Here is a 19,288-nt window from a genome sequence, read left to right as displayed (position 1 = left end):
GGTGTCCTTTTTCCAACCTCCCTGCACTCACCGGCGGCGGGAAGCAGAACAGTACAGCCCCAGCCTGCTCTACTCTGCCAGCTCCCAGCTGCAGTGCTCCACTTCCGGCCACAGGTGAGTATGGGGGGGCGTCTTTTCCCCAACCTCTCCCCACTCACCGGCGGCGGGAAGCAGAGCGGGCTGGGGACACATTGCTCCACTTCCTGCCGCTGCCAGTGAGTGCCTGTCAGAGGGCGAAGGGTGTGGATAGGGGTCAGAACAGTCAGGGGATGGGGGGTTGGGTAGGGGGTGGGGTCGTCTCTGGAGGGGGCAGTGTGACAGGATCAGGCCAGATGGCTACAAGAGAGTGGTCAAAGGTAGATACATTAGTTCCAGGTTAAGCAGGTCCCTTTTCCCTGGGTAAGAGAACAGGGACTATTCCAGAACGCTCAGGAACTTTCTATAACTAATTGAGGTAGGCAGGCTAATTAGGACACCTGTAGCCAATTGGGAAGCTGCTAGAATTAATTAAGGCTAATCAGGACACCTGGTTTAAAAAGGCTGTCACTCCAGTTAGTGAGGTGTGCACATAAGGAGCTGGGAGTGAGAGGATGTGCTGCTGGAGGACTGAGGAGTACAAGCGTTAACAGACATCAGGAGGAAGGTCCTGTGGTGAGGACAAAGAAGGTGTTGGGAGGCGGCCAAGGGGAAATAGCCCAGGGAATTGTAGCTGTCATGCAGCTGTTCCAGAAGACGCTCTAGAGAGCTGCAGTCCACAGGGCCCTGGGCTGGAAGCCGGGGTAGAGGGCGGGCCTGGGTTCCCCCCCAACCTCCCAACTCCTGACGCAACACAGGAGCTTCCACTAGAGGTGAAGGTCTCTGAGCCGGTCCCGGGTTCCCCCCAAACCTCCCAACTCCTGACCCAACACAGGAGCTTCCACCAGAGGTGAAGGTCTCTGAGCTGGTCCCCAACCCACATGGTGGATCAGCAGAAACTGCGGGGATTGTTCTTACTCTTTTTTCCCCATGCTGGCCAGTGATGAGGTTATCTGAGTGAACGGCAGATTTGAGCCATGCAAGTGGCCAAACTGAGGGCTGCCATGAATCTCTGAGGCGAGCAAAATCTGCCAATAAGCGCAGGACCCACCAAGGTAGAGGAGGAACTTTGTCACTGCGGTCAGGGAACAAGGAACTGGGGGGGGCCAAAGTAAGTTTCATATAACGCTGTCTCACCTAGAACGCAGTGAGATTTTTTGTCTCCCGAGAACCGTGTTATGTCGGGGTAGAGGTGTGTGTGGGGGTGGGGGGGAGGGTCAGCCATCGTGGCCCCCAGTTCACTGACTTGTCTAGCTGAGATAATGGCCACTAAGAACATCACTTTCATGGAGAGATGGGAGAGGGAGCATGTTGCCAGTGGCTTGACGGGTGGCTTTGTGAGGGTGGAGAGAACAAGATTCAGGTCCCCAGGGGCTATGGGTTTGAGGACTAGTGGGAAAGTATTGAGACCACCTTTCATGAAACAGATGGTGATAGGGTGCATAAACATGGAGGCACCATCCATAGGAAGAGGGGGAAGAAAAACATTAAGTGCTGCCAAGTGGACACGTATAGAGCTGAGAGCAAGACCCGACATTTTGAGATTGAGAAGGTAATCGAGGATGACAGACACGGATATCATACTCAGTGGATGGTGATGGCAGTGAGCACATGAGGTGAATCCTTTCCATTTAGCTCGGTAACAGGCCCCAGTGGATGCCCTTCTGCATGATAAGGATGTGTCGCACTTGGGTGGAACATGCTCTGTCTACTCCTGAGTCCCATCCAAAAACCAGGCTGTGAGGTGAAGAGGGCCTGGATGGGGATACGGGAACCAGCCCCAATCTTGTGTAAGGAGGGCACAAAGATGGAGTGGCGTGCGGGTAGAGTCTCTGAGAAGGTCCATGAATCAAAACTGACAGGGCCAGAATGGGACTATGAGTATTATAGTAGTGCAGTCCTGGTGGATACTGCTTAGCTCTTGTGGGAGGAGGGGAATGGGGGGAAGGCATAGCGGAGGGGAGAAGAACAGCACCCTATGAGTCCTCTGATGGCTCCCCTGAAACAATAAAGGGGCAACTTGCGGTTCTTGGGGGTAGGCGAAGAGACCCAAGCATGGGGTGCTCCACTTGTGGAAGAGCTATCAAAAGGTTGCACTAGCAATTCTCACTTGTGATTGAGGTACAGAATCCTGCTGAGCACGCCGGACAGGGAATTTTGGGTGCCCAGGAAGTATGTCATTTGGAGCTTGAATTCACTAGCTTGTTAAGTTAGGTGTTAGTGGCGTTTGACCTTTTATTTTATAGTAACCAATTCTGATGTGTGTGCCTCGTTACTGATAATCACTTAAAATCTATCTTTCTGTAGTTAAACTTATTTTATTGCTTTATCTAAACCAGTGTGGTTTTGCATTGAAGTGTTTGGGAAACTTCATTTGGGATAACAGGACCTGTGTGTATCATTTTATATTACTAAAATGACAGACTTTATATGAGCTTCTATTGTCCAGGAAAGGCTGGGCAGTACAAGAAGCACCTATCTAGGGAAAGTCTGGGACGAGGAGTTTGCTGGTGCTGCCCTGCAGTATGATTAATGAGTGGCAGGCTATAGCACTCATACAGTATAACTGGGAGTGATTTACATGCTGGAGGCTGTGTGGTGGTTGGCCAGGAGTGGTTGCTCTCACAGTGATGCAGTGTAAAAGGCAACCCAGGTTGGAAAATTGAGGGAACACAGCTGTCCATAAGTCCAGATTGTACCCTGTGTAATGTCACAACATCGACATGGAAGTAGGTGTCCTTCATGTCGAGAGCCAGGAACCAGGCCCGGTTTGGGAGGAATGGGACAACAGATGCCATTGTCATCATACAGAATTTGGATTTTCTGATATAGGTGGTTGAGAAGGAGGTAGCACCCTCCACCCTTCTTTGGGATGAGGAAGTACGGGAGTAGAAGCCTCTCCCCATATACGGAGGTGCTACATACTCTATAGCGCCCTTTGTAAGAAGAGCATCTGCTTCTTGTTGGACAATGCACTGATGAGATCTTGCTCCAGTTGTGGGCGAACAGGGCAAGACAGTCCCCAAAGACAACATGGGGCACCATGGGTGGCAGTGAGGAAGATTCACAGTTATCAATCAACGCGTCACAACTGGGGCCTTGGTAGTTGGTGGGAGAGGGTCGAGGAGGCGGCCATGGCTGAGACTTGGAAGCACGGCCACTGGAATCCTGCTGCCTGCATGGGGCATGTGTGGGTTCGGACAGAACTGCTGGCACTGTTGCCTGCTCCACTGAGCTGGGGTATAGATCCCTAGGGATTGCAACATGGCCCTGGAGTCCTTCAGTGAGCGAAGGGACTCGTCCGTCTTTGCATAGAACATTATGTCCTCTTCAAAGAAGAGGTCCTCGATAGTAGTTTTGACCTCCCAAGGAAAGCCGGATGACTGTAGCCATGAGTCACAGTGCATGACTATTCCTATTGCAAGGGAGTGAGAGGATGTGTCTTCCACATCAACCACTGCCTGGAGGCCCATCTTGGCAACTAGGCATCCCCTCATCCACCAGTACCTGAAATTGCTGCTGTTGGTCTGGTGGCAGTTTGTCCCAGAACTCTGCTAGCCACACATGTTATTAAAATATTTGGCTAGCAGAGCCTGATAGTTCATTATGTGAAATTGTAAGGCTGCCGCAGAATACACCTCTCTCCCCAACAGGTCCATATGTTTAGCCGTGCAATCTGCAGGTGTCGATTTATGTGGGTGCTGGCATGCCCGTTCAGCAGCCGCGTGGATGACAAGAGACCTGGGGGGTAGGTGGGAGAAAAGAAAATCTGCTCCCAGACAAAATACCTCCGCTCTGCCCTCTTAGGAGTGGGGGCACATGAGGAAGGGTGTATGACACTGCCTGCGCTGGACTGAGAATGGCCTCATTAATACTGAATGAGGCCCTGAGGCTGGAGAATGTCCAGGAGCTCTTCAAGCAGCGTGGAGGTGGTGGCGGGATGGGTGATGCAGGCATCAGTGAACAGTCCAGACGGGCACCATCGGATCCTTCTTGCACCAGGCTTTTCCCTCCCCACCCAGGGAAGCTTGGGCACTGGTGTGGTGGTCTCTGCATGCAACGTCTCACCAAACCTTGACTGGTTTGGGGAGGAAACGCTGTGTTTATGAGCAGTCTGCTGCAGGGACCTGCTCTTGTGCCCGTGAGAGTACTTCTTACTCTCACGTCTCGGCTCGTCCTTCATCAGTGGTACTGCTGGATCTGGGGCATGGGAAGTGGTCAGAAGGGCACTCACCACCAGTGATGGTCGCTCTACCAACGATTCTGACGGTCCCAGATCCAAATGCACATGCAGCCACATTGACTCCTGAACCAGGAACTTACAGAGGCAGAGCTCCTGAGCTTCTTGGGTATGAGGTGGGAACAATTGGCAGATAGAGCAACACGCCGTGATGTCAGTCTCACGGAGGCAACAGAAACACCTCTGGTGCTTGTTGCTCACAGAGAAGGACCATGGTCAGGATATACAGTTCTTGAACCCCAGCACGCGGGGCACAGTCCCCAGGGAGGGGGGAGACAGTCCCCAAATGCAGGTGACTAATACTAACTACTACTAACTCTAACAATACTATATACAACTATCTAACAGCAGAACAACAACTATGTACAGAAAAAACAGATGAAATCACTTTCTTAGTAAAAACTAAGAGCACGAAGGAACAGTGGGTCCCAACTCAGGCCACATGACAGTAAGAGGGAAATGCAGAGGCATCGACCCGCATGGCCTACTATATCCTCTGCTGCAAGCAAGCACAAAGGACACTGCTAAGAGGACCTTCTGGCATATGGCATGCATGCACACCCACATTTGGAATATATACAGGGACCATCACTCAAAGAAAAAAATTGCATCTATCAGAAAAATAAGGAAAGCAATTCAGCAAACAGCTTCCAAAACACAAACATTTTATCCTGAAGATGACTGGATTCAATTTTAAAAATACCTGATTAAAAATTTTTGTAAATTGAATACATGGGCTTTCCCTAGTGCAAAGAGATATTGGTTGATTTGCTAGCTGTTTGTTTTATTTAAACAGACTACCCCTCCACTGGAGACAAAAATCAGGCCTTTTCGTATGCAACTGAAAAAGCTCCTTGCAACAAGGCAGAATTCCCGCTCTGGACCAGTAACATTGGCCTGATTTCTACTGTTGATGGTTGTGTGTAATGTACCACAATAAGTAAGGGGGTTTTACGTTGATGAGAGGAAGCAAACCAATATAAATACAAAGCGCAGGTGATGTGAGGATTGATTGCCTTTTTTGCACTTGTCAAAATTTACCAGCAAAGCAATATACCATCAGGTCAGCCCAATAGGGACCTGGCACTGAAATCCCAGAAATTTCAGTAAGAAACTTTTTAAAAGGATGAAATTGCATGGCATAATGCTGCTTGAAACTGGACCCTCAGTCTGTGAACCTGCAGTTTTACAGCAGGCAATACCAATTCCTTCTTCCAGTGAATAAATAATATACAAAATATGAATCCTAAGAGCACCCCAGGAGAGATAAAATGGATGCAACTGTCAATGACAAAAGGTCCAGAGGACACAGAGGTGACAACATTTGCATGAGATTCCACCAAGAATAGAAGTAAGAAGCCAGTATAACTACAGCATGTTACAAAAGCATTACCTACATATGTAACATGGGAAAGGTATTACATATCACTGGGTATAACCAGTAGCTGACTTGCTTGGTTTGACCGAGACTACCAAGCCTTCTTACCAGCAATGTTCTGACAAATTCAACCTTGTTACTACTACTCATTCAACACTTATAAGGTAATAAAAGCAAACCGAGAATCAGGCTCTGGGGGTCATTTGGATCCAAGATAAGGATACCTACCTGAAAGTATGACAGTGATGTTTAGCACAATGAATATGCCACAGAACAAGCCAACCCTGAAAGTGGTCCATGCTGGTGCAGGCTGTAAATAGAATAATAGTTGGCATAAGGGCAGAATACTAATTTATCTGCAGTGCACATTCATTTTCAGAATAAATGTCATACCAATTAATGTAGCATTCTACCCTATATTCTAGTATCTCCTTCCCCTGTAAGATGAAGTTTCTTAAATCCTATAAGTACAACATAGCACCAGCCTAGAGCATTATGCAATGTCAGAACAGAGAGCCCAAGTGTATTAATGCCTTCTGAGAAATCTGCCAGGTCTTTACACCAGCATTCCAACACAGAAGAGCACGGCCAGAACTATCTATACTAACAGTAAGTTTGAAAGGCTAACATTTATTTCCCCATATTATTCACCTCTCCACCATTACTTTGCCTTAATACATTAGCCCTTGCAAAGCCATTTTCAAATTTTCTGAGACTAAAGTAGGTTACCTTTTCTAACCACCAAATAATTTAAAGTGCTGGTCATCTCTCATGACAGGTAGAAACACCCATTCCAATATATTTGCACTTTTACATTCTGCTGGGGGGTTGAAATGTAATTTGACACATCAGCTAACCTGAGAGGAAAACAGGAATTATGGAATTTAAATTCTCACCTGAGCAGCTCCCAAGGGTGGGACACGTAAACGCTTCATGGCCTTCTGTCTGTCTCCATCTTCTAACTCATTGGTCACCACAGTCTATGGGCATAAATCACAAGAATTTAATGCGGGGGTCTACCCAGTGAAAGAGAAAGTGACTGAGTGATGACTCATAATAATGATGTAATTGATATGTAATGTATTACTCTTAACCATCACTGTAATTTCACATAGTGAAAGTTAGCAGCTGAAACCAGTGTACACACAAACCTACAAATTACAAGTGACCAATGCCAGAAATTAATGGCTCTTTCAAATCAATTAATAGTTGCATTGGTATTTAAGGCATTTATTCACAAGACAGGACAGGAGCTCAGGTTATTACTGGTGAAGGGAGAGAAGAGCATCGTTTCTCTACACAAAGTGGAAGTAATACACGGTTCAGCATTCTCTACCTCTGTTTCAGAGATGAGCTGGTTGATTTTCTTGCAAGTATAGAATGGTGCCACCTCCACATGGGCCACCCGCCAATCTGCACCCCGGGGTGTCTCCAGGATCTTGTCATGCTTCTTCAGGATCTTACGGAATCCTGTGAAATTCAGGTTCTAGAAACAAGGAAAAAAAAAACACATTTTTTAGGCTCGGCTAACAATGAAGAACGTTGAAATCTGGTAATATTCCAGTGATAGCCGAGAAGGAACAGTCAATAAGGGTTGTTAATTAGAGATCCTTTTGTATAAATATTTCAGGAGGGTTGTTTGGTCTATAGAGCTATTAAATAAAGGAATAAATATTTATTCAAAAAAATAATAGTAAGACTGTATGGATGGAGAGCATGAAAAATATGAAATTATTTGTAGAGAACTTAAGTCTAATACCTTATTCAGTCTCATGAGAGTAACATATGCAATACCAGCATTAGTCTCTAAGGTGCCACAAGTACTCCTTTTCTTTTTGCGAATACAGACTAACATGGCTGCTACTCTGAAACCTATTAAAATAGAGTTAATCAAAAAAAGACAATGTATATTCAGAGAAAAGGGTTGTGTCAATACCATCCAATATACTCATTTGTACAGATGTTTCAAAGGTTCAAAAGCAGCAGATGATCTGAGAATGCTAACCCACACACAGAATTACACCCTTTTTTTTTTGCTTAGAAATGAAACAGATGTTTATATATAAAACAAGAACACAATTAAGAGCAAATCCGTAGAACGAAAGTGATCACAATTAACTATAATAAAAAAGCATGAGATAAAATGGACTAGACACAGAAGAATATTAACATAACACACTGAACCTTGTGGAACATACATTTTTTTACTCTGCAAAGTGAAGTTGCTGCCACCTCTCCTTCCCTGACTAGACAGGCAACCTCTGGATGAAAATTCAATGTAGATAGCTGAGCTCTGGCTATACTGAGCATTTTTCCCACAGTAATTTTGATTCTGATGGTCTGTTTGTACGGTCTCAGGTAACAGTAGCTCATTCAAGAATGTCCTGTATACCATATCACAGTTTGCCTATATACTGACAGTTGTTATTTTGAGCTCTTAACCGAAATTTATACATACAGAAAGTTGAAAGAGGGTAATTTTGTAAGAACAAAGTTGCTTTTACCTTCATCCTCTTATCCAGGCATCCACTGCCCAGGCATCACACCTACTTGTCTTTTGGGGATTTTTTTTCCCTTGCTTTCTTTCGGATAGGGGAGGCTACAGATTCCTAGTTCCTTCATTTTAAAACCAAGATTGACCACATTAATACTAGAGACTACACAGCAGTACAGCATAACACACTCAATAAGATATATCCTTGTCAAGAAAAATTAGAAAGCATTTTACATGTCATGGCAATTAAATCCAGCCAAGTGTGTTCCTATAACAGGATTTTGCATTATGTGAATAGAAAACAAGTCTGAGCTTGAAGTCAAAGGGAGCTGAGAATATTCGGGATCTGTTCAAGATCAGGCCCACAGTAATTAGTTGAAAAAAAAGAGGGTTAATATCAGAGGTATGTGTAAGCCAAGATTCATTAGTTTAAATATTTTTAAATACACAGTAATGGAAAAGCTCATTATAGCAACTAGGAGTAGACTGAAGACTGCTATGATCAAGCATATCTGAAATACGGTGGTACCTAACTGTGCAAAGAAATCACCAAGAGCACTTCATATTCCAGTCAGCTTATTCAGCCTATTACCAGCTATACAGATAGACCAGAAAGGAATTTTATTTTTTTGTTTATGAAAACTAGCCCATGGACTAGATTTGAAAGAAAAATACAGAGAATGGCAGAATTCAATGCCTTTGGGAGCGGCTCCAACTACTCTACTGAAATGATTTTCAATCTAATTATGCCTGGAATGATTTAATATCAGACCCTCATTGTGCAGTAGGTAAGGAAGGGACAGGGAGATGGGAATAGGAAGCCAATGCATTAATGATCTGCATTACCGCAGACAAGAGAGACTTTAATTACTTCCTATTGGAAAAATCCAGCATTTCACCCCTGGGACAGCAGAGCCTTGTTTCATAAAGTCGAAATGAAAAAATGTAACAAAATGATAATTTTGGTCACAGATTTTACTGTTGCCCTGAACTGACTAATGTTATTTGCTGGTGTGAGTAATCAGCATATCTCAGGAAGAACAGCCCAATATTTTTTACAACATGTATCCTAGAGTTCTTCTTACAGTAGAGCTTCTCTTCTGACAGTACAAGTTCCATGATTCCAAAGCTGTGCGCTAAAGAAGTTAAACACTGTTAAATGGTAGTTTCAATGAAGGACTTTTGCAGTGATACAAATACAAAAGCAAAGACTCAGAAATAATTTACTTAGCCTGAAATTCTGTATTTTTCTTACTCCTGAAGATAATCCTGTTTTTGAATAGAAGCTCTCTCCTCCAAACTCAGCTTCTATTTCTATTAGATACTAAAGTGAAGTCCATAAGCCTAAATTAAATATCAGTTTGCCAACATATAAATGACTAATACCACAAAACCACAGTGACAACTTACATTATGCAATATTATGCAAAATCACATAGGAGGAGAGAACGGGCTCAGAGAGAAAGTGCTTGCTTGTACGTAAATGTCTGTTAATTAGAAAATTCAGGATCTCATGCAGGTCAAATACATGTAGTTTGAACTAGGATATATTGATGTTTTTAGCCTTGCCATTCTTCCACCGTAACAGTGGATTTTAATACTCCCTCCTATTATATCTTGCTCACTAGGTTCTTTTCTCAGTTTGCTCTTTTCAGAAACCCATTATCTTTGTGCTGCTGCACTGTGTAAAGCCACTGCTTTCTATGATGAATTCATCAGTTTGTGGTTACGAATTCCAAGATTTCCCCTTTTATGTTCGCATTCTTATATCTGTTCCTCTATTAGTGAGATCTAAGTGGTAGTTTTACTATTTGGGTCACAACCTTGTTTTTTAATTGAGGAATCTTTGATGATGATAAATGTTTGGCTGACACCCACACATAACTGGGCAGTTAAAATGACTCCATGGGTATGTATCCTGCAGTTTTAAATAGCTTTAGAATTGGTGCATGAATTTTTTGTTATTTTTCTACTGCAGTCTGTAAAAGGTATCTACTGTTTCATCTTAATTTTTCCTTCTTTGTAACCCAACTCAAAAAGCTTCACCACTACACAAACTGCAGCTTGAGAGAATTGTAAATATATTTGACATAATGCCACCCTCCTTCACTTCACGTTCTATTTCTTCTATGCAGATTAGTACAATCTACGTTAACTTTCCAATTATGAGATTCTTCCCACCTGGTTTCATTTATGCCTAAGCAGATAACTGCCGTAATTTATTAACTCATCTAGTGCTTTCCACACTGCCTGCGTTTGTGTTCAGACACTTTTTCACACATGTAACTCTTTGTCCTTTGTTTTAGAACAACTTCATCTGTTTTTCTCACTTTCCAACTTAGTGTAAAACCCTCAAAGATGCCCTGCCAGTTTTGGATGCAAATGGGTCTGCATAAGTGGAGACTTCCAAATCCAAATAGGCTCAGAGTTTATACCAATGTTTAGCGAATATAAAATTATCTTCTCTTTGGCACATTTACTAGTTGGTCTCTATCATCAGTGACTCCTTCCTTCCTTCGTCATGGTATCTAAAGGAATCATTTGCACTGTCCTCATCTTACCAGGCCACAGAAGAGATTCCTGATAATAAAGTCCAAGAGCCTAGTATTCTTTTTTAAAAAGAAATAAAAGGAAAAAGTGGCCAACCTGGCTTCACCAGGAAGTGAGCAAAGATCTGAGGTTACTCTGTCTACTTCAGGGTTGTGAACTAGCTGCCATTGCTGTAAGTAACTGAGTGCTTCCAGTAGTACTAGAAGCCTGTATCAGCTTACAGGCCAATATGCAACTTGCTTTAACACTAGCTGGACCAAGATTTTCCAACCTGGGAACCTAAAGTAAAGCAATTAAATCCATGTTTAGGGATCTAAATACATTATCTAATTTGGGAAATACTGAGTACCAGCAAACCCACTGAACTTTAGGGGAGCTGCAAATCCTCTGAAAAATCAAACTACTAAAGCCTTGTCTATACTATGGAACTTCACAAATTAATTCCCAATGTCGGGATTCGGTTTGGTAAAATTCCCTAGCATAAATTATTTAGGTGATTATAGAAGGATGTAGGTGCTTTCTTTTAGGCACCCAAGTTTGAATAGCTAGTTAAATTCACAGGCTAAAAAAAAATTGGTTACGAAATTTTCAGTGTCACACACATTACATACAATGACACTTGAAGAAACAATTTTTAAAGTATTAAATGTCAAAAACAAATTAGTGCACATTATGAGCCATTCTTCTACAACGAGGTAAAGTAAAAAAACCCATCAATTAAAATAAATTATTGGAACACAAATCAGTCTTTACAACCATTACAATCCCATTTTTCAGTGCTACAAATCTAAATATGCCTAATATTTAATTTTTATACTTGCCTCCAGGCTAACAATTTTTATGCCAAGTTGCATCCCATAGAATTTAACAGAAAAATTAGAAACTCCTGAAAACGCGGGTTTTAAAAGAGAAAATGTAGATGCAGTCAGCTACAATGAGGTGAACGACACTACTATGGTAACACAAAGAAGAAACAATGTATAAACAGCCTCATGCTTCTTTCCAAATTTTAAGGTATAACAGTTTCTTTCCAGACTCTCAAATCCGGCTTTACATAGAACAGAACACGAACAAGTATATGGCCTCAAAGTTATAGTAGTGACCTATTTACTCTCCCATTCTCAGTCTCAATGTTCTGGCATCTGATTGCAACAAGATGATGAAATCCAATGACTAAGAATGGTATGATCACTTAGGGCCCATGGGAAAACTGTGCCATTCTTTTCTTCGTACCTGATAGTTCTGCAGTAAGATGAGGCTGAGGTAGAACTCGCTGAAGGCCAGTTTTAGGTCTCTGATGTTCCTATGCTGAACACGCTCCTCATGGGACAGGTGGAAGACTGCCTTTCTGCGCTGCCGCACTGTGGTAAGACCACTAGTTTCTTTCTGTGCATCCAAAGATGACTGTAGTTCATTCTGAAGGGTAGCGGACCTGCGCTGAGCTTCGGCAAGCTTTTCTGTTAGCAAGGAAAAGAAAGTGTCAAATACCACAAATAGAGTGGGTAGCAACTTGTCTATGAAGGCTGAATTAATTTATTAACATTGTGTATATCGCCAAGTGCTTTTGCGGGGGACAGGGTGCTGAGTGGAAGCATTAACTGTGTGACTTAGGGCTTGTGCACATGAGAAGTTACGGCATGGCAAGCCAGGGAGTGACTCTACAGTGCACTAGGCTTGTCACTCTGTAGAGTCACACACTGGCTTGTTGCGCAGTAACTTGCTGTGTAGAGAAGCCCTTACACCACGAATCCCTAAAATTCATTAAAAATAGAAATAAATAAGGTTGCATTTCTTTCCAATCATTTTACAAGTATTTTATAATCAATTAAAACTCAAATATCCCAAGAAACTGGTAAATACTACCCACTTTTTACAGGTGGGCCAACAGAGAAGTTAAATGACTTTCCCTCGATTATGCATCACAGCAGTAACAGAACTAGGAATGGTACCCAGGTCTCCTGACTTCCAGTCCTGTGCTTTAACTTGTAGACAATGCTCCTTCCAGGAACACAAATATTTGCCATTGACAAAAGGAATCACAGCTGACATAGCCTCTCCTGACCTCTACCCATAAGTGTGTGCATTATTTATAGCTCCTATCAGTCAAAACTCCTGACATGGTGTTATTCCAGTATCATAGCTGGAGGCAGGCAGCAATCGACCTTCCTATCCTTCCTGCAAAGCAAGATCACCTTGATCGATCAGTTCATCAGCCCTCACAGAGAGAGTGCCAGTCACAACATGTCATTTGTGTTGTTCTAGCCAGTCCTTCAGCCACGCACTGGCCAGGCTGTCAGTGACACCAGACCCCCCAAACTGACATAGTGTACTGCCGCCCAGAACCCCTGAGCAATCTGTCAGTCTCAGCCTCCCAAGTAGCTGGGGTTACAGGATCATGCCACCACGCCCGACATGCAAAGCAAGATATGGCATAAAATACCAAACTGATTTATAAGATACCAGTGGTTGAACTTTCACATTTTCTCTTGTCAAGAGAGTGACATCAAACATCCTTAGGGGGGCAGAGTAAGATGCTTTTGCTTATTGGTTCTCACATCCTAAGGCATTAAGTAACACTCATAACAAGAACAAAAGCTTATTATCAGGTTTCATAATACTCGCTATCAGTTGGTAAGGCACTTTGGGTTTCTTTGCACCTGTTGTTGGACCGGAAAATGTAACGTTTAATGTGGTCATAAAGAAATCAAAGAAAAAACAATGGGGTTAAATTAATCTGATGTATGGAAGAGCTCCGAAGAGAAATTTTACTTTTGTCAAGTTACATGCAACAGACAAATGTGGATTCTACTGCAATGAAAGGTTATGATACCAACACATGCAACAGTTTAAAAATACAAACAGTCTACAATCGGACAAATCAGAAACTGAAAAGAGTCAGTTATGTGGTCACCTAGTTCTCCCTTCCCGGCTATTCAGGTTCACATTCTGTACCACATTACTCAGTGTTTTGCCAGTTTAGCTTTAAAGGGACAGTCAACTTGAATTTTTTTTAAATAGGCTTTTTAAAAATGAATTTTCTAAAGAAACAACCTGTACTTAGTTTGTCCTGAATTTTTTCAAAATCCTTTTAAAAACTGCTCCTTGGCCTATTTTTAGAAGAGTCTTTTGGCAGGCGTCAAAGCACCACCACTAAATAAAGTCGCTTTCCCCCCTTGTTTCTGTGCAGCCACCCACCAATGACTTACTTCTTTACTCACTCAGTTTCAACTTTTCTGCACCTGTTACTGGTAAATATTGCAGAGCCAGGGGATTGGTATGTATCCTCAACAAAACACTGAAATTGACGGCAGACAACGTACAGACAAATGCACAAACTACAACAGGATTTTCACCTGTCGTCTCTTACAACTGTAGTAATATAATACGTGATTTGTAACAGTAAGTACACAAATTTGAGATGGAAATATTATTTTCATGTTAATTGTGCCCCCTTAAGTGACTGTACAATTAGGCATCTGCTATGAGGCTATTCCACAATCCATTAGCTCTCGGTCCGTTTTTTCTAATATTAATGTTATACCCCCTCCTGTACCATGCAAAGTTTCTCTCTGCATTAATCTTCAAATCTTTGGAGTGTAATTTCTGCCTTTAGTCAGTTTCAGTTATTGTAGCTATTCTAAATCTTGCTTCACTCAATCCCACTAGCCCCCTCACTCACTTTTATAGTTCCTTTGAAATGCCTCCCCTCTGTAAACACCTTTCTAGTATTGAAAAGCCCAGAACTATGTGCCATGAGAAATCATAATACTTTTCTGAAAAGACCACTAAAATACTCATATCACAGAAACTGCCAACCCTGTCCATATTTGAGTAATCTTATCAGTGAAATATAATGAAAAAAATCTCTACTCAGAATACAAGGGGGACATCCTGGATCTACCCAACTGTCTCGTGGAACAGTTTCAGTGATTAGGACTTTGCAAAGACTAAAGTCACAGTAAAGAAACTTGAGCATTATCTTTCTGAAAAAACTGCTGTTCCCAGAGCTCTTGGATGTCCACACTAGAGCTGTTACCAATATCTAATTGATTGCCAATTAACTCAAAGTAGTTAACAAGTTTGTAAAAGGCTAAATGTCATCTAAAACGCCACATCTTAAAATGTTTGCTCCAGGTTAAAATAAAACAAGGGAAGACAAGTCCAGTGACAGCTGAGGTACATCACAAGAGCCAAGAAAGGATAAACTGAGCTATTAGGAGGAAGGAATTTTAAGTCAGACTCTTATTAAAGCTGTTTATTCTTGTTAACACCTATTTTACTTAAATGACTAAACACCATTTTGAATAAAAATGCCTTTGTTAATATAAAAAACCCCTTTTAATATGAGTTCTTACATCTTAATTTAAAACACACACCTCAGATTACCCAGTGGTCCTCCGAAATTGTATACTATTTAAGGTTAAAAAAAAAAAAAAAAAAAAAAAAAAAAAAAAAGCAGGAAACCCCCCTGAAGAGCTGACATTACAAGCCTTCTTTCTTTATATATGTAATAAAGAAACAGAAAAGAGCAAAAGCCCAATTTCTCAAAAATCCTTTGCAAGTCACTTAAAAGTAGTTGGAAAATTCTGCTTTGTTGAAGACAATATCTAGCCTCTTTGCATTTTTATTCTGGGAGCCCATGGAAGGCTGTAGCGATTTAAATAACCCATCAATGAATCTTACACCTTATTAAATACCATTTTATTACTTTGACATGTACAGAATGAAAATAAGGCAAATATATTATGTTGCTATTGCTTTTTAAATCATCTACAGAATTGCTTAAGGCACATGCAAAGCAGAAAAGAAATAAATTTTTTAACCTACAGCAAGCCTTGCCAAAGTCCTTGGTGGAACTGCATTCTCTTTTGCAACACACAGTATGACTTCAACTTTGTTGCTTTTAGTGACTTTTAAACAATTTGCTATACAGAGGGTCAGAAAAAGTACATATTTAGAAACTGAAAACAGCCTCCAGGAGTTTACTGCACACTACATGCCCTGGTGTCCACTGACTGCAGAACCAAAGTGAAATTTCAGTGGCAAACGTTGAAGGGAAAAAAAGTGATAAGTTCTGGGGCAATTGCCAAATTCCGTCTCCATCAATCACATTCTTAGACTCACCCATTACTTCCAGACTTGGCACAAGAGCTCTCAAAAAGACAGGTTGACTGCTATCCATCTGTATGTGCGTTGCTGACTATGCAACTAGATACTCTATACAAACAGAAGGGGGGGGGGGGCGGGGGCGGAAGAGGGGCCAGCAACCAGCCCGTGGGTAAGATGTCTGCAGTAAAGAGCAAGCCAACAAGTCCTCCTCTAGAGAGTGATCAAGAAGCATTCTCTGAAGACAAAAAAGTTTATCGTCCTGTGCAAAACTGGGAAAACATGAGTATAAATTTCATGGGTTAAAGACAGAATGTTCCCCTGATATATCACTCCAAACAAGAATCCTGAAGGCCACTACATCAAAGAGTCAGCAGTAAAAACATGCCCCATTTCACTTCTGTTCACAGACCTGGACTTAGGCCCTGTCTACACGAGCTGTTTTAACTGTTTGAAAAAAATGTTACCCAGGGTACACACAGTGCCCAATCATATACCCATACTTATGTTCAGAAATTATGCTATTTACATTTAAGTGGGTACTCTACAACACAGTTTCTACTAACATGATTAAAAAAATGTGTTCACAGTATATAAAATTTGTTTAGAACTGAAGCTGGCAAACTAAACATGGGTGTACCTGGCATGGGTTCTACTCCCAATTTATACAGTCTCTTATTTAGAAATCTCCATTTGTTCCATGTTTTAAATTCTGCATCCATTTTTTTTTTACCTACTAAGTTAAAGCCCAGTTTTCCTAAACTCAGTAATAAAGCCTTTCAACTATTATCATATGAAAAGAAACGGTTACTAACCTATCCATAACTGTTGTTCTTCAAGGTGTTTTGCTCATGTCCATTCCACGGTAGGCGTGCATGTGCACCATTGCTGGAAATTTATCCTCAGTGGTATTCGCCAGGCTGACTCTAGCACCCTCTGGTGTCAAACCCTTATGTGCCGACGGTATAAGGGGCACTGCTGGCACTGCACCCCCTCAGTTCCTTCTTGCTGGATAACTCCAACAGAGGGGTAGAAGGGTGGGCTGTGGAATGGACATGAGCAAAACATCTTAAAGAAAAAATGTTACAGAAAGGTTAGTAACCGTTATTGATTCTTTGAGTGCTTGCTCATGTCCATTCCATTTTAGGTGACTCGCAAGCAGTACCCAAGAAGGTGGGCTTGGAGTTCATGGACATGCAGATTGCAACACTGTTCTCCCAAACCAGGCGTCATCTCAAGCCTGTTGGGTGATGGCATAGTGGGAAGAAAAGTTATGCACAGATGACCAAGTTGCGCCTCCGCAGATGCCTTGGATTGGGATCTGGGCCAGAAATGCTGCTGAAGAGGCCTGAGCTCTTGTGGAATGAGCAGTCAAGATGGCCGGAGGTGGAATGTTCACCTGCTCGTAGCATGCCCGAATATAGGAGATTATAGGATGAGATTCTCTGAGGTGAAACCAGGTAGGGCTTTCATCCTCTCTGCTATTGCCATAAAGAGTAGTGGATGTGTGGAACAGTTTAATCCTCTCGATATAGAAGGGCGGGCAGACCTAAATCCAGTGAGCGAAGCCACCACTCTTCTGAATTCTTGTGCGGCTTTGGGAAGAAAACTGGCAGGAAAATGGCTTGGTTGCTAAGGAACTGCAAGACAACCTTTGGCAGGAAGGCCGGATGGGGACACAGTTGGATCTTGTTCTTGAACACCACCTTATACAGTGGTTCTGATGTAAGGGCCCTGATTCCGGAGACCCTTCTGGCTGTAGTAATCCCTATCAGAAAAGTGACCTTCCAGGAGAGAAGCAGCAGAGGGGGCACAATGCTAGCAGCTCAAAGGGATGGCCTGCGAGTTTTGATAGAACTAGGTTTAAATCTCATGGATAAAACCTCTCCAACCCTTTAAGAAAGTGAATTGTCATATTGTGAGAGAAAACTGACCTATCGCCCACTGGTGCGTGGAAGGCCAAAATTGCTGCTAGGTGCATCTTGATAGATGCGAGGGCCAGGCCTTACTGCCTTAGGTGGAGCAGTTAATCCAGAACAGATTGAAGGGAAGACCAAGTCAGAGAGAGGCCTCATTGGGATGACCATATTGAGAAACTCTTCCACATGGCAAGATAAGTAGCCCTAATAGATGGCTTCCTATTCCCCAGCAAGACCTTGTGAACTTGTTCCAAACAGGCTTACTCCTCCAAGTTCAGCCATGGAGCTTCCACGCAGTCAGGTGAAGGGTCCCAAAGTTTGGGTGGAGTAAAGAGCCCTGCTCCTCTGAGATCAGGTCCAGGCAGAGTGGGAGCAACAGCAGAGGTACTACTGATAAGTCTAGCAGTGTGCCAAACCAGTGCTGGGGGCGGCCACCCCAGGGCCATAAGAATAACTCTCGCCTCGTCCCACTTGATTTTCAGAAGGACCCCATGAACCAGAGAAACTGAAGGAAATGTGTAGAATGGGAGCTCTGTCCATTGAAGCAGCAAGGCATCTGAAAGTGAGCCCAGGCTGTGCAGGTGCAGCAAGCAAAACTGATGGCATTTCTTGTTCTGCTTGGTTGCATACAGGTCTCCCTGGAGAGATGAACCTGGTGACCTCTGGGTGACCACTCATGATAAGAGGAGAAACATCTGCTGACTGACTGGCCAGGGCGTTCCGGGCTCCCAGAAGATGGGAAGCCTCAAGGTGGATGGAGTGCTGCATACAGAATTCCCAGACGGAGGGCCTCCTGACACAGGGCAGAGGAGCATGCTCCTCCCTGCTTTCTGATGTAGAACATGGCCGCTGTGTTGTCCATCGGTACTTGTACTACTTCGCCTGTGATCTGGGGGAGAAACACTTGGCAAGCTAAGTGGACAACTCTGAACTCCCTGTCATTTATGTGCAGGAGGAGCTCTTCCTGTCCTGAGGGGATCAAGATGGCCTCCCCAACCCAGGTCTGAAGCGTCCAACACTAGGGACACTGACAGCTGGGCGGGAGTGGGTGGGCAACAAAGGGGGCACCCCACTGCCGATCGGAGGTCCTTCCACCAGTTGAGGGAGGCGAGGACCGGGGACTGGAACACTAAGCACTGAGTCCAAGTGGTGCCTGTTCGGTGAGCTAACCACTTCTGCATGAGCCTGAGGCACAGCCCTGCGTGCCATACTATGTAAGCGCATGTAGCCAAGTGTCCCAGGAGCTTGCAGCAAATCCGTGTTTTTGTGATTGGGTGAGCCCTGACCCTGGATATCAGGTCTGACATTGTCTGGAATCAAGCCTCTAGAAGGAAGGCTCTGGCCTATGTTGAGTCTAGCACTGCCCTCATAAACTGTATTCTCTGTACTGGAATGAGAGTTAACATTTGTTCGTTATCAACTGGCTCAGTGCTTGGAAGGTGGTTTGGACCAGGGTGATGATCTTTACTAGAGCCTCTGAGCGACCCTCGATCAGTCAGTCATTGAGGTATGGGTAGGTTTGAATG

At 43.2% G+C, this 19,288-nt stretch overlaps 1 protein-coding gene across 2 annotated transcripts in view; it reads right to left on the bottom strand.

Moving 5' to 3' along the window:
- Positions 1–19,288, bottom strand: part of XPR1 (xenotropic and polytropic retrovirus receptor 1) — a 243,175-nt gene that overhangs the window by 65,687 nt on the left and 158,200 nt on the right. For both annotated transcript variants that reach the window (XM_037906239.2, XM_037906240.2), the window contains exons 4-7: positions 11,971–12,194; positions 7,030–7,179; positions 6,590–6,673; positions 5,922–6,003 (exon numbers count right to left, since the gene is read on the bottom strand). In XM_037906239.2, coding sequence (XP_037762167.1) covers positions 5,922–6,003; positions 6,590–6,673; positions 7,030–7,179; positions 11,971–12,194 — 540 coding nt within the window. The remainder of the gene's footprint in view (positions 1–5,921; positions 6,004–6,589; positions 6,674–7,029; positions 7,180–11,970; positions 12,195–19,288) is intronic.

This window comes from Chelonia mydas, chromosome 8 (assembly GCF_015237465.2).
Source record: "Chelonia mydas isolate rCheMyd1 chromosome 8, rCheMyd1.pri.v2, whole genome shotgun sequence".
Lineage (NCBI taxonomy): Eukaryota > Metazoa > Chordata > Testudines > Cheloniidae > Chelonia > Chelonia mydas.
This window is presented reverse-complemented; position numbering and strand designations above follow the sequence as displayed.